This window comes from Thalassophryne amazonica, chromosome 10 (genome assembly GCF_902500255.1).
Source record: "Thalassophryne amazonica chromosome 10, fThaAma1.1, whole genome shotgun sequence".
Lineage (NCBI taxonomy): Eukaryota > Metazoa > Chordata > Actinopteri > Batrachoidiformes > Batrachoididae > Thalassophryne > Thalassophryne amazonica.
Genome location: NC_047112.1, coordinates 114,836,099 through 114,852,567, shown reverse-complemented (window position 1 = coordinate 114,852,567; position 16,469 = coordinate 114,836,099). Strand labels below are relative to the sequence as shown.

Here is a 16,469-nt window from a genome sequence, read left to right as displayed (position 1 = left end):
ACGGCGCATATCCGGCCACGTCCTTCGCCTCGCTCCCGACGGCGTTCCTCCAACCGATTGTCTAACCGTATAACGAGATCGATAAGCCCATCTAAATCCCGCGGTTCCTCCTTAGCTACCAGATGCTCCTTCAGGACCGATGACAGTCCGTTCATGAAGGTGGCGCGGAGCGCAACGTTATTCCAGCCGGACCTCGCAGCCGCGATGCGGAAGTCGACTGCATATTCGGCTGCGCACCGTCGCATTGACAGCAGCATTGTTGAAGCGGTCTCTCCTCTGTTAGGGTGATCAAACACTGTTCTGAACTCCCCCACAAACCCAGTGTATGCTGATAACAACCGGGAGTTCTGTTCCCAGAGCGCCGTAGCCCAGGCGCGTGCCTTACCCCGAAGCAGAGCAATCACATAAGCTATTTTACTAGCATCTGACGCGTACATGACGGGACGTTGTGTGAAGACGAGCGAACACTGCATGAGAAAGTCCGCGCACGTCTCCACACAACCTCCGTACGGCTCAGGAGGGCTTATGTATGCTTCAGGGGATAGTGGGAGGGGTTGTTGAACCACCACTGGAACGTTCATATCCTGCACAGGATCGGCAGGAGGAGGAGCTGCAGCAGCGCCCTGAGCGCTCGCCGCCACCTGCACGGAGAGATCCTCCACCCTGCGGTTCAGGAGGATGTTTTGCTCGGTCATTTGATCCAACCGAGCCGTAAAGGCGGTGAAAATGTGCTGCAGCTCACCAATCACGCCACTTGCAGACGCTTGCGCTCCCTGCTCTCCCATTGGTCGTTCAACAGCCGGGTGACGCCCCTCGGAGTCCATGACGCTGGCCGAGATATCCTGTTGTGAAAGTGTAGAGACACGGACCCACAACAGGGGGCGCAAATGAATGGTCAATGGATGAGCCAAAAAATAACAATTTAATGTTGTGAAGGTGCACAACGAACATACAGACAATCTCAGAATATGATTACAGTCAATCCACAAAGGTGACATGTGGGCAGGCTTGAGGATAGAAGACGTCTGTCCTGAGAAGAGCCGGAACCACACGATTTCCACCGCCACCGAACCTGGTGAATACTGGAGCCGCCAAGTCCCGAATTCCCAGGTGTTCACCGTCCCCAACTGTCGGATCTGGTACTGCTGGCGAAGAACAAAGACAGTCAAGTGTGGGTGTGTGTACACCCCGTAATAACAACGGTGGGAATGCCACCTCCACCTCTCACTCAATATTCTGTAGAGTACCGCAGTGATTCCTCAGGGGAAAAGAGTGCTGTCCTGCACTCACTCAGCTTCCACAGAAAGAGGAACCGGTACCCCTTTAAACACTCAAGATACAGATATATTGCAAAACACAAACGGCTGAGTCTATTACCTCCAAAGAAGTACGATATCTCGGCAACGAGGGGGAGATGACGTCTGGTCTTTATGGAGTGAGATGATGTAGAGTAGATGGGTGACAGCTGTCAAGAGATAATGAGTGACAGCTGTCACCCCCGGCTGTGTCCGTGGCGGCAGCGCCCTCTTGTGCCTGAAGCCCGCACTTCAGGCAGGGCGCCCACTGGTGGTGGGCCAGCAGTACCTCCTCTTCTGGCGGCCCACACAACAATATTATGTAGAATGTAAAAACACAAAATTTTGGAAGTTTGGAGATATGAAGGTTGATGAGTACTTTAATAACTGTCTTATTTGAATCTGTCCATTGAACATTAAAACCTGGATGAAAAACATCAGTTTTAAGCCTGTCAGGTTCAGTGACGAGTTAATTCACAGACATTAAAACCAAACCAACATTTTCTGCTTGAATGTCAGTAAACACACAAACCTCCCACATTTGAGATTTATTAATAAGTTATCAAAGCAAGTTATTTTTGGTATGAAAAGTATAAACAACCCTCAAGACGTGTGGATAAGACGTGGTCTCAAAAACAAGTCTTTATTTCCAGACCAAGTCACATTTGAACAAAACAGAGCAAAGTCTGACTAAAGGCGTTACAGGTGCAGCAATTAATCACAAAAAGCGTTTTATTTTGACAGCCACCATTTCAATACTTAATAGTGGCAACTTGCAGTTGTACGCTGGACTTATTTACGAGTTACCTACTATGAAGCTAGCGACAGCTACAATTAACTTACCATCATGCGTCGTCAGCTTGTATCCTCTCGTCTACGACTTCATATTCTTGTATGGATTCCCAAAGTCTCCTGTACTTTTCAAGCGTGTTTCATCTCACCACCAGCAGCTTTCTCTTAAAAACCCACAGAGCAGTCAGCGCACACAATCCTCCATTGTTGTTTGTGTTGCATATAAAACGACGTCACTGCCGTTTGCTCTTACAACCCGGCCCACACTGAGGAAGTTCTATTTGTAGTGGAAAAAGATGGGCCTGGCACCAAACCGAGTCGAGTTGAGTAGTGCTGGATCTGTGTAGTGGAAAAGGACCTAAAGTGTGTTCAGAGTTACCCAGTGAAGTGGCCTCACTGCGCCGTGCCGTTATCAGCCACAGCACGTTATCCACACGTGTCCTTTGTGTGGGCCTGTTAGAGATGATCCCTTTAATGACGCGCTTTAATTTAGCGTGGAATAAATAAATCACTGAGTGTTCTTACCAGTATGTCTGCGTTTGCGGATCCTTCATAAACTTCTAGCAGCGGCTCGGCCGCTCTGTGTGACGGCGTGCTGTCAGTGTCAGTGAGGGACGCACACGGCCAACATGGTGTCACGCCTTGTTCCCGCCTGGACCTCTCCTGACAGGCAGAGGGAACAGCAGCCACAGCTGGGACATGCACAAGATTGTCAAGGGTGTGCACGTCAACAAACTCATGTTCGTTGTGCGATGCACTAACGTCTTTACCTTTTCACTGCGACTGTGGCCCTCCGCCTAGAATATCTAGCGGCATCAATTCTGCTTTTCATTTTACAGACTCGTCAACAGACGTTCTGAACTTGTATCCTAAATATGTCAGCTGGCCAGGATTTTTCTTTTGTTCCACCATGAGATCTCTTCCCTCACCACCTCTCCGCTGACACTCATGTTGGAACAGCTTTAAGCCAAGTAAAATAAACACTTCATGAATGTTTAGCTGGAACTTTGCAGATGTGAACTGGATCCTTTTTTGTGGACACAAGGAATTTTTATGTTCCATTTTCATTTTACAGTCTAGACATTTTATGACTTTTGGGGGAAATCCGGTCTTAGTTTTCAGCAGAAACATCTGAGAACAGCTTCCTTTCATGCATTTGTGTTCTGTTAGTCATTATTCAAAGAGATGTTTTTGTTGTTGTTGCACTTCCTTTGTATGCAGACGATAAGGTCATATCAGATGAGGAGCTCATAAAAAAAAACAAAAAAACAGGTAATTTACACATCAGCAGTCGGTAGAGCAGGAAGTTCAGTGAGGTAGGAGTTGTGCTGCCATTATGCAGACCTGGGTTTGATTCCTGGTCACGCTGTCTGTCTGCATTGTCAGTTAGGGTCGTCACATACCAAAAATGTAGCAGTCATTACGAATACCAGATGTGATACCACAGTAATAAAAATAATAATTTAATTAAAAAAAATGGAGGACAAAGAGATACAGTAGAGATGATGCTTATGTAAGGCCTATTCGAAAAAAATTGTTTGTTATAAAAAAAATAAGATTAAGGTTGGGGGGGGGGGGTTCAGAGGTGTGTTGATTCTGCTGCCATGTGCACTGAATCTCAGACAATACTTCTTTTTATTTCCATTTAAATATTTTTGGATACACCCAATACATAGTAATATTGTTAATAGCAAGTTTTATTAAACATGCTGTTGTTAAATTCAAGCCTTGACAGTTTCCCTTTCTAGTCTCCTTCAAGCATGGTAATTCAATTTTTGAGAACTGCCTACTAAGTTAAATAATGTAATGAGAAAGCACCGTTTAACATTACATTTTTTTTTTTCACAGGCTAACATTAGCTGCACAGCTAATAGTAATAATACAAATTTTTAGGATAACATCCAAATAGTTTTCCTTTCCCTACGTTAAGTTAAAAATAGCATATATATTTTAAACAATAATGGCACAGCCAACAGTAGAGTTATTGTTGTTTTCATTGATAAAAATAGTACGTATATTATACTTTTACATTATACTTTTAATATATTTGAATATATTTTAAACAATAATAACACAGCCGATGGCACTGTTATACCATTTTGAGTATAATGCCGTTTATTATTTAATTATTATTTAATTATTATTTAATTATTACGAGGTAACGGACCTTTTTATTTTTTTCAAAAACTATATGGATTTGAATCATGTGCGCTTGCATCAGCCAAGCTTGAACCTTCATGCGCATGCGTGAGTTTTTTCACACCTGTCAGTTGCGTCATTCGCCTGTGGGCAGGCTTTGAGTGAGAACTGGTCCAGCTCCCTCGATTTTCATTGTCAGGGAAATGGCTGAGCGACTGCCGCTTTGCTCCATGAAAATGTTTTCAGAAACTGTGTGAGACAGCCAGGTGGAAACCATTCGGAAAATTCAGATGGCTTTCAGTGAAGATTCTATTGGCGTCACACAGATTAAGGAGGATTACAACCAGATTAAAGATGGCCCACACCGGCAGAGGGCGCGCGGTGCTCCGAGCGGCCATCGACAGGCTGAAACATTTCCAAAGTGAAGGCTGTGTTGATCCGGGACGTCATGTGACTACCAGAGAAATCGCAGAAAATGTGGACATCAGCTCTTTTGCGGCACATTCAACTGTTACAGGAGATTTTGTAATGAAAGACGTGCGGAGGAATTCGCACGTCAGGGCGGAGCCGCTCATGGCGCACAACAAACACCTCCGTGTTGGAAGTCTCACAGGACATGTTGTGGCATGCCCAGCTGTTACACAATTTCTCAGATACTCACTCAATCAATCAATCAATCAATTTTATTTATATAGCGCCAAATCACAACAAACAGTTGCCCCAAGGCGCTTTATATTGTAAGGCAAGGCCATACAATAATTACGCAAAAACCCCAACGGTCAAAACGACCCCCTGTGAGCAAGCACTTGGCTACAGTGGGAAGGAAAAACTCCCTTTTAACAGGAAGAAACCTCCAGCAGAACCAGGCTCAGGGAGGGGCAGTCTTCTGCTGGGACTGGTTGGGGCTGAGGGAGAGAACCAGGAAAAAGACATGCTGTGGAGGGGAGCAGAGATCAATCACTAATGATTAAATGCAGAGTGGTGCATACAGAGCAAAAAGAGAAAGAAACAGTGCATCATGGGAACCCCCCAGCAGTCTACGTCTATAGCAGCATAACTAAGGGGTGGTTCAGGGTCACCTGATCCAGCCCTAACTATAAGCTTTTTCAAAAAGGAAAGTTTTAAGCCTAATCTTAAAAGTAGAGAGGGTGTCTGTCTCCCTGATCAGAATTGGGAGCTGGTTCCACAGGAGAGGAGCCTGAAAGCTGAAGGCTCTGCCTCCCATTCTACTCTTACAAACCCTAGGAACTACAAGTAAGCCTGCAGTCTGAGAGCAAAGCGCTCTATTGGGGTGATATGGTACTACGAGGTCCCTAAGATAAGATGGGACCTGATTATTCAAAACCTTATAAGTAAGAAGAAGAATTTTAAATTCTATTCTAGAATTAACAGGAAGCCAATGAAAAGAGGCCAATATGGGTGAGATATGCTCTCTCCTTCTAGTCCCCGTCAGTACTCTAGCTGCAGCATTTTGAATTAACTGAAGGCTTTTCAGGGAACTTTTAGGACAACCTGATAATAATGAATTACAATAGTCCAGCCTAGAGGAAATAAATGCATGAATTAGTTTTTCAGCATCACTCTGAGACAAGACCTTTTTAATTTTAGAAATATTGCGTAAATGCAAAAAAGCAGTCCTACATATTTGCTTAGTGTAACTTCTAGTGTAATGAAACTTATTCCCCACTGCTGGGTAGTCCATCAGAGTAAATGTAAATGTTATTAAGAAATGATCAGACAGAAGGGAGTTTTCAGGGAATACTGTTAAGTCTTCTATTTCCATACCATAAGTCAGAACAAGATCTAAGATATGATTAAAGTGGTGGGTGGACTCATTTACTTTTTGAGCAAAGCCAATAGAGTCTAATAATAGATTAAATGCAGTGTTGAGGCTGTCATTCTCAGCATCTGTGTGGATGTTAAAATCGCCCACTATAATTATCTTATCGAGCTAAGCACTAAGTCAGACAAAAGGTCTGAAAATTCACAGAGAAACTCACAGTAACGACCAGGTGGACGATAGATAATAACAAATAAAACTGGTTTTTGGGACTTCCAATTTGGATGGACAAGACTAAGAGACAAGCTTTCAAATGAATTAAAGCTCTGTCTGGGTTTTTGATTAATTAATAAGCTGGAATGGAAGATTCCAGCTCGACTGAAAAGCCACCGAAAGCCGTCTGAATCTTCCGAATGGTTTCCAACATATATGGCAAAGAAAACTATGGAGGCCTGGAAGTGTCATCGCAAAATGTTTTGCATGTGGACAGAATGTGCGCTCGTTTTATAATATTGTGCACACATTTTACTATATTGTGTGCTCATTTTATTAAATTGTGCACTCATTTTGTTATATTGTGCACACATTTTAAGCATTGTTTGAGTAAAACAAGGGCACGATCTACTTAAACGTGGCCACAATTTGTAAAACGTGCAGTCAATATTGTCTTGACACATAAATGTTGGTTATTAGTCAACAAACCAGGATACAGTGTAATACATTTCCCCATTAGAAATGGATCTGGTCAGGCAACCCTGTCTCACAGCATGTTGTGATTGAGGAGCACGAAATATACATTAATCTGTTGGTTCGTGATATTGTGACGAAAAGTGTTGGGGAAAGTGTAGTGACACTGACCCACAACAGGGGGTGCAAACGGTCAATAGATGAGCCAAAAGGTAACAATTTAATGTTGTGAATGTGCACAACGAATATACAGACAATCACAGAATCTGATAGCAGTCAATACACCAAGGTGACGTGTGGGCAGGCTCGAGGATAGAAGACGTCTGTCCTGAGAAGAGCCGGGACCACACGATTTCCACCGCCACAGAACCTGGTGAATACTGGAGCCGCCAAGTCCCGAATTCCCAGGTGATCACCGTCCCCGACTGTCGGATCTGGTACTGCTGGCGAGGAGCACAAACAGTGAGATGTGGGTGTGTGCACACCCAGTAACAAAAACAGTCAGAAGGTGGAAAGTCACCTCCACCTCTAATCACACACTCGTGCAGCTCCTGTCAACCACTTATCTGGTTTGGGTGTGAAGCGAAGTCGTCGCTGATCACACCAAACGCCAATCCCACAGATAAGGCAACACCACAGGAAAACGGCTGCAAAAAAGTTCAGACTATTAGTCAGCGTTAAATACAGCAGAGAATATTACCTTCACAGGTAGATGATATCTCAGCAACGAGGTGGAGATGACGTCCGGTCTTTATGGAGTGAGATGATGTAGTGTAGATGGGTGACAGCTGTCAAGAGATAATGAGTGACAGCTGTCACCCCCAGCTGTGTCCGTGGCGGCAGCGCCCTCTCATGCCTGAAGCCCACACTTCAGGCAGGGCGCCCTCTGGTGGTGGGCCAGCAGTACCTCCTCTTCTGGCGGCCCACACAACAAAAAGTGCCTCATTTTTGTCATAGCAGCACAAATTCATTTTCATTCATTCCGTGATGGCTGCACGAAATTAAAAGTGAAGCGGGGGGTTGGGAGTGGTTATGGTTAGGGTGGGGGGGAAGGAGTAAGATTAGGTTATGGTTAAGGTTAGGGTTGGGGGTTGGAGTAGGGTTAGTAATATTGAGTTAAAAAAAGCCCCGTTATGAAAATTTGACTCATTTCCTGCAGGGAGCACGAAAAAAAATGTGAGACTGGGCTGGGTCAGGGTGAAGTAAAAAAAAACAAGGTGTGCCGTGTGACCACGGCACACAAGTAAAAAAAAAAACACAAATTTTTCTTTATCACTGATGTAAAATATATTACCTAATAAAAAATTATCCCCAATCCACATAAGTTGCTGGCTGAGTGAAGGGAAATTGTTGTTTAATGCGGAGCAAAAAGGAGAAAGTGATCAGTTTTGAAGGTTGTGTGATATTTTCCGTGCCTGGAGTGTGTTTTTACTGTGTGGTGTGTTTTATTTATTTAATGCATCAAAATAATCATCTTGGAACAGCTCGTCAAGTCTCTCTCTTTTTTTTTTTTTTTCAACTGCATGAAGATGATCGAAGTGCGGAACGCATCATCAGAGTCTGAACCAGAGCGTGATCAGTCAGATGATGAAGTGGACTTTAGGCCTATTGTTCTGGTCTGGATGAACGAGAGCAGGTGGGTCCACCGATCTGTGCGCACATATCAGCACAGTGGATCGGACCGCACACTTCTTGCTCCAGTTTCTCCAGGACTCATGCACAGCAGAGCTCTGCACCAGTGCCAAGTCCTGGAACACAGAACAGGGTGGAGACACACACTGCCCCAGCAGTCAGCAAGCTCCAGGGGCGGAGGACACAGGAGCCCAGTTAGAGACTCCCCCCGCCCCCACACAAGTCCAAAACACCTTTTTCTTTTTTTCTTTTTTTTTTGGCCACTAACACAGTCAGGACAGTCTCTATCAACACCAATAAAAATGCCACAAAAACAAGGAATTAGGGAAAAATACACAAAGTGGAATATCTGTACAATTTTTTGGGATACTGATGTGCAGTGAACAGGAATTGTTTTTCTGAGTGGCTCAAATATAATTTGTGTGGCATCTTATTGCATGTAAATAGCCACAAAAATGTCTGAAGCATTTCCTGCATTTTAATGTGAATTGTTGCATAGAACTTTGATTATGCTACATTTTTACATATATTTTTTGAAATTTGCAGTTTATATTTGCATTCTAAGTTATAAAAATGATTCATTAAACATATTTCTGGTTTTCACAGTGGAAAATTAAAGAAAAACTTTTTTTCTGATTGCAATTTTAGGTTTTGGGGTGAATTTAGGGTGACTAAAACAGTCACCCTATGCAGTGTGTCAAAACTGTAAAGTCACACAGGTGAGGTTGTGCTGAAAAGATGACACCAAACAAGGCCAGGTAACCAGTTTTTAAAGGGAAATTATGAAGGTAAAGACTCCAGACCGGGCCATAGAAGATGCCTGGTGTTACACTAATGAGATAAATTTAACTCCATGGATCTGAACACATCAAAGTCAGAGCAGCGTAGAGGAGGTGAAACAATGTGCAAGTTCCCCTCCAAAGCTGTGATGAAAGACTGTGGATAATTAGACCGGATGTGTGTACAGTGATCTGCCACCACCCCCCCCCCCCCTCCCCCCCCCCCCCCCCCCCCCCCCCCCCCCCCCCCCCCCCCCCGCACCTGCTCTCACCTCACCTGCTCACCACAGGCTCAGGCCTGTGGTCTGAATCTGACCTTATCCACTCACCAAGTTACCTTATTTGCATTGACATCTACACTCAACAAAAATATAAACACAACACTTTTGGTTTTGCTCCCATTTTGTATAAGATGAACTCAAAGATCTAAAACTTTTTCCACATACACAATATCACCATTTCCCTCAAATATTGTTCACAAACCAGTCTAAATCTGTGATAGTGAGCACTTCTCCTTTGCTGAGATAATCCATCCCACCTCACAGGTGTGCCATATCAAGATGCTGATTAGACACCATGATTAGTGCACAGGTGTGCCTTAGACTGCCCACAATAAAGGCCACTCTGAAAGGTGCAGTTTTATCACACAGCACAATGCCACAGATGTCGCAAGATTTGAGGGAGCGTGCAATTGGCATGCTGACAGCAGGAATGTCAACCAGAGCTGTTGCTCGTGTATTGAATGTTCATGTCTCTACCATAAGCCGTCTCCAAAGTCGTTTCAGAGAATTTGGCAGTACATCCAACCAGCCTCACAACCGCAGACCACGTGTAACCACACCAGCCCAGGACCTCCACATCCAGCATGTTCACCTCCAAGATCGTCTGAGACCAGCCACTCGGACAGCTGCTGGAACAATCGGTTTGCATAACCAAAGAATTTCTGCACAAATTGTCAGAAACCGTCTCAGGGAAGCTCATCTGCATGCTCGTCGTCCTCATCGGGGTCTCGACCTGACTCCAGTTCGTCGTCGTAACCGACTTGAGTGGGCAAACGCTCACATTCGATGGTGTTTGGCACGTTGGAGAGGTGTTCTCTTCACGGATGATGCGAAGGAGATGTGTTGCACTGCATGAGGCAAATGGTGGTCACACCAGATACTGACTGGTATCCCCCCCCCCAATAAAACAAAACTGCACCTTTCAGAGTGGCCTTTTATTGTGGGCAGTCTAAGGCACACCTGTGCACTAATCATGGTGTCTACTCAGCATCCTGATATGGCACACCTGTGAGGTGGGATGGATTATCTCAGCAAAGGAGAAGTGCTCACTATCACAGATTTCGACTGGTTTGTGAACAATATTTGAGGGAAATGGTGATATTGTGTATGTGGAAAAAGTTTTAGATCTTTGAGTTCATCTCATACAAAATGGGAGCAAAACCAAAAGTGTTGCGTTTATATTTTTGTTGAGTATATTTATTTAAAAACTGGAGTATTGATGGTTCTCCTCCTTCACTGTAGGTCTCACACCCCCCCCCCCCCCCCCAACCTCAGACCTGCAGACAAGCAGTCTGGGGGGGTTAATGCACCAAAGCGCTCTGATTGTCACTGAATTAATGAAGTGCTTTCTGCCTGTCCCTTCTCATTCAGCGCCAGTGAGACAAGTGACAAGTGGTACTGCTGGAAACGGTTATGGACATGCAGCATCTCCAGCTGGGCCTTGTGTTTGTCCTGTGGGCCTGTAAAGATAGTGCCAGTTGCTGTCGATGCATTTTCAGTGTCCACTGTGGGATCAGTTTGGACTGGGCTGCAGCACGTTGTGTAATGGTGTTTTGTATTAAAATTGATTGTGCTTGATCGGAGCCAGTGAGAGCTTTCTGTTCAAAAAAACAGGTGAGACATAAGACTTCCAAGGAACAGCAAGGGAGACCTCTAGTGGAAGGCAGAGGCTCTGCCTCTTTAGATTACCTCCAGCTGTCCATTTTACTATTTAGATACAACAATAATTTTAAAAGCCATATTTTAAAAGAAATAAATATAAAATACATCAGGCTCTGCAGCTGATGGCTGATGTGTCGCACAACTGTAGATAGATACATAAATACATACATACGTACTTTATTGATCCCCCGAAGGAGCAATTTGGCTGTCCAGCAGCAACACATCCATGCATAGACACACAAAAAACATAAAAAATACATACATAGTTAAATAAAAAAAAAATCACTAACAAATAAAGCGCTAATGTTCAGACTGAGCTGTTATAAAGTCTTATAGCAGAGGGGACAAAAGACCTCTTATATCGTTCTGTTCTGCAGCGCAGTGAGAGGAGCCTGTTGCTGCAGTTGCTCATCTGAGCAGACAAACTGTTATGTTATATGGCCCAGTCACACGGACCATAACAACAAAGGGAAAAAAGTAAAAAAAAGTCACAATTCATTGAGAAAAGGTGGACAAAAGAGTTTTATCACCGAATAGCCTGCGAAGTAAAAGCGCAAAAGGGACAAAAGAGGAACTAAACAAAACCGAAACTAACGATCCCGACACTTTAAATGAAAGCCACAGGAGCCACAGCTGGAGCAGTGTGTGTCTGCATCTCTGAGTTCCAGGACTCGGCACTGGGACGGAGCTCACAGCGCCGAGTCCTGGAGAAACTGCAAACAGAAGATGTGGAGATCTGTGCGCACGTCGGTGGACCCACCTGCTCTGGTTCCTCGTCCAGAACAAAAGAGGGATCACCTCCTTCATCATCAGAACCCTCACTGTCTGACGACACACTGCGTGTTCCGTCTTGCTCCAATTAAAAAAAAACCTCTTGTGTGGTATTTCACACATTTTAATTTGTTTATGACATTTCAAATACAAAAAAGTAAACCAGGCTTCTCAATATAAACATTTCTAAAATTATCTTCCTTAAACTCAAACTGAAAGTAAATCTCTACAACCTGACATAAATTAATAAAAAATATAAAAGCCAAGATGATGGGTTGCATAAGTAATGGGACCTTTTGGTATAATACCTGTAAATAATCAGTTTAATTGCCAGTTTTCTTCAGACAAGTCAGGGGATGGCTATAAAGGATGCCTGGTGTTACACAGGAGGCCCTGCATTACAGTCCTCATCCTTGTCTCCAGCACAGAGTCTGCCCTCCTCCCCATCACTGACCCACACTTCCTTATCAGCTTATCCAGCCGATTACTGTCTCTCAGGGTCATACCACCCCCCCCCAATAGACCACCCCAAAAAACACAGCACTGCCTACGACAGACTGATAAAAAATGTGCAGCATTTCACTGCTGAGATTAAACAATCTGAGCCTCCTCAGGAAGTAGAGTCTACTCTGTCCTTCCTTATGGCCCAGTCACACGGCACTTAACGAAGAGCAACGAAGCCCTGACGAAACAAGAAATCTGGACTTTCGTTGACTTTCGTTGGCATCGTTTAACCTTTGTAGTGCTTTGTTCCTGCAGCTGGCGCTTGATCAGGATTTTTAAACTGTTAGAAAATTTGAACGAAGGGCAACGAAAACTTCAATTCGTCTGTGTCTCGTTTTGCTGTCGTTCTTGACGTTTTTTAATCGTTTGTTTAGTTTTTTGTCACGTTATTGTTTAATTTGACTTCATTGGACCAGCTGAATGTTTTCACACAGTGCAGAAGCCGGTTTGTGAGCGCTGAGGCTGCTGCTGCTTCATGTACTGTTGGAAATTACAGGGCAAACTCAGCCTGCTTGCTTGGATTTTTTTTATCTGTGTGCGTGGGGGTTCAGCTTCAATGGGCTCAGGCACATTACATAGGTCAGAATTAATCTTTTGTGTGGATATAATTAATTATTTTGCCACAAGCAACTGCTGAATTTGAAACAACAAAAATGTGTAATTTCCGACGGTGCTTGAATGCAGCATTAGCGATAGCAGCAGCTGCTGTGTGCGCTTATTATTTTTTATTAAATATAACAATATGAGTGTAGGAATAATAATCCAGCCCTTCTGTACATGTGGCAACCGGGAGATAAATCAAAATGATGATATAAAGTTCTGTTCTGGCAGACAGAATTCATGCTGTGGATCAGTGATCATCTGGTGGAAATAATCGCTCATGTGAGTCAATGCGCGCGTTCACACGCACTGATGAATTTACTGCTCTGATATATTCAATCATCTTTACACTTATATTTATATTTATTCTCCCTTTTGACAGTTTTCTGTTATAAATCAGTATGGCTTAGTAACGTGATACAGCAGTGACCACGGCACACCTTGTTGTTTTTTTTTTTTAATTGGAGCAAGACGGAGCGCACAGCGTGTTGACAGACAGTGTGGATTCTGATGATGAAGGAGATAATCCCTGTTTTGTTCTGGATGAGGAACCAAAGCAGGCCGGTCCACTGATACGCACACACATCTCCACAGCTTGTTTCTCCAGGACTCAGGTGCTATGAGCTCCGACACACACTGCTCCAGCTGTGGCTCCAGGCGCGTTTCATTTAAAACGTCGAGATCGTTAGCTTCGGTTTTGTTAAGTTCCTCTTTCGTCTCTTTTGCGCTCTTGCTTCGCAGACTGTTCTGTGATAAAACTTTTACGTCCACCTTTTCTCAACAAATTGTGACTTTTTTTTACTTTTTCCCTTCGTTCAGGAATCGTCGTGTGCCGTGTGACTGGGCCATTATACAAGACGCTTGTGTGTACCGACCAGTCCAGCTTGTTGTCCAGACGGACTCCCAAAAATTTGATGAGTCCTTTCCTCAAGCAAACAGTGATGACTTTATCTATCTTGTCAGACGAACTGACAATGTGACCTTTGTGGCTGACTTGTGATTCTTGCTGTCTTTGTAGTGCTGAGTATTCGCAGTGCCCAGGAGGAGGAGCCGCCAGACCCTCAGCTGATGCGACTGGACAACATGCTGCTGGCAGAAGGTGTTTCGGGTCCAGATAAAGGTGGCAGCTCAGCAGCTGCTGCTGTAGCAGCAGCAGCAGCTGGAGGTGACAACTCTGCAGAGCATTCTGACTACAGAGCCAAGCTGACCCAGATCAGACAGATCTACCACACTGAGCTGGAGAAGTATGAGCAGGTAGGAAGAGCAGGTCTGACCACGCTCTAAGCCTGTGTCATACTGAGACTGATAGAGGAAACGCATTACATTACTTTAAATATTTTGTTGTTGTCCATTCAGCTGCTCCCTTTTTTGTTTGGGGTCGCCAAAGTGGATACATCCAGATCCGCAGTGGCATTTGGCACAAGTTTCACAGCAGTTGCACTTCCTGATGCAACTCCAGCGTAACCTGGAGAAACATACACAGCCACCAGTGTTGCAAAGAGGTCTCCCATCCAAGTACTAACCAGGCCCCGCACTGCTTATCTTCTGAGATCTGACGGGATCAGACTGACACAGAGCAGATCGGTTGCCTATTTAAATATTTTGTCCGGTGGCAAAATCACATAATTCGTCAGTCTCCGGTGGATTTGGGGCTCTGATGAACAGACATTGAATTTGCTCAAATAAAACATCCCGGTAATGCGAATGCATGATAGACATCAATCACGTTTTTGCAACTTGTCTTGTTTTCAGTGGCTGAAATTTATCCTTTTTGAAAATGGGTCCTAGAGTGGATGAATCTGAAAATGCTGGATTTGCATCTCATATCCCTGCCTCTGTAACCTCAGCTGCTCATAATGACGTTGTTGTTATAACAGCGTAATTTGACATACTTTTTTCTTGGTGGATCATTAATAGTATTTATTTTTGTCACGAGTAGAAAGCTGAAGAGATGATGGATAGTTGTGGTGAATGCTGGTCATGAATAAATAGAGCACTGTGATGCCTATAAAATAGTTGCAGAAAGGACTTTCAGCTTTTAAAATAAATTATTTTGGCTCTTGTTGGTGGGACAAAGCAGCAGCGCCCTCTGGTTCAGTCTGAGAAACACACCTGCAGCACAGTATTATACCACCAGGGACTTATTTATCATTGCTCCTTACCCCAGTTATGCACATGCTCCTGTCTTCTTCTCAATTTTTTGTGGAAGCATTACAGCACCACATGCAGGCCTGGCATATGTACTGCAGCTTTTTTCAGTAGATTTGTGTGGACAGAGATGTTTCTGGAAACAAACATACAACCCCAATTCCAGTGAAGTTGGAACGATGTGTAAAATGTAAATAAAAACAGAAAACAATGATTTGCACATCCTCTTCAAGCTATATTCAGTTGAATACACCACAGAGACAAGATGTTTAATGTTTAATTTAATGTTCAAACTGATAGATTTGATTGTTTTTGTGCAAATATTTGCTCATTTTGAAATGGATGCCTGCAACACATTTCAAAAAAGTTGGGACGGGGCAACAAAAGACTGAGAAAGTTGGTAACAGGTAAGTGTCATGATTGGGTATAAAAGGAGCATCCCCAAAATACTCAGCCATTCACAAGCAAAGATGGGGTGAGGATCACCACTTTGTGAACAACTGCATGAAAAAATAGTTTAAGAACAATGTTTCTCAATGTTCAGTTGCAAGGAATTTAGGGATTCCATCATCTACAGTCCATAATATAATCAGAAGATTCAGAGAATATGGAGAACTTTCTACACTTTTATACCCAATCATGACACTCACCTGGTTCCAATTAGGTGTTCTTTGAGCATTCATCAACTTTCCCAGTCTTTTGTTGCCCCGTCCCAACTTTTTTGAAATGTGTTACAGGCATCCATTTCAAAATGAGCAAATATTTGCACAAAAACAACAAAGTTTATCAGTTTGAGCATTAAATATCTTGTCTTTGTGGTGTATTCAATTGTATATAGGTTGAAGAGGATTTGAAAATCGTATTTTGTTTTTATTTACATTTTACACAATGTCCCAATTTCATTGGAATTGGGGTTGTACAATAAATGATAAAGTGGCAAACAGGCAAATGACTAACTAGAAAATAAATGATGATTAGCAAACAAAACCAGTGGTTATAGAATAGTACAATAAATAACAAACGGAACTTAATCTGATAAGAAACACTCGAAGATAAATAACAACCAAAACCTGTGACTAAAGCATGAAACAATAAATGTGATAAACAGAACAAAACTAAGACTAAAGCAAGTAAAGGAACCAAGACTGAAAGCAAAACAATAAACAGTAAAGTAAAACTATAAATGTGGCAAGCAAATGATACACAGAGAGTAAATGAAACAAAACCAATTAGAACCGAAGCATGACCATGGAAAGTTGACACGACATGAAAAAAACACAGAAGGCTCAGAGCATGGAAGAGGAACAGGGTCCAGAACTATACCAACAGGCCCTAAAGGGCCAGATCATGACAGCTGCAGTTAACAGGGTTCTCAGCAAGATTTTTTTTCTGAGTGTAA

General features: G+C 43.4%; 1 protein-coding gene across 1 annotated transcript in view; it reads left to right on the top strand.

Moving 5' to 3' along the window:
- The window catches only part of pbx1b (pre-B-cell leukemia homeobox 1b), a 390,181-nt gene that overhangs the window by 300,598 nt on the left and 73,114 nt on the right, over nt 1-16,469 (top strand). The window contains exon 2 of the mRNA XM_034180734.1: nt 13,941-14,176. Within this exon, the coding sequence (XP_034036625.1) occupies nt 13,941-14,176 (236 nt within the window). The remainder of the gene's footprint in view (nt 1-13,940; nt 14,177-16,469) is intronic.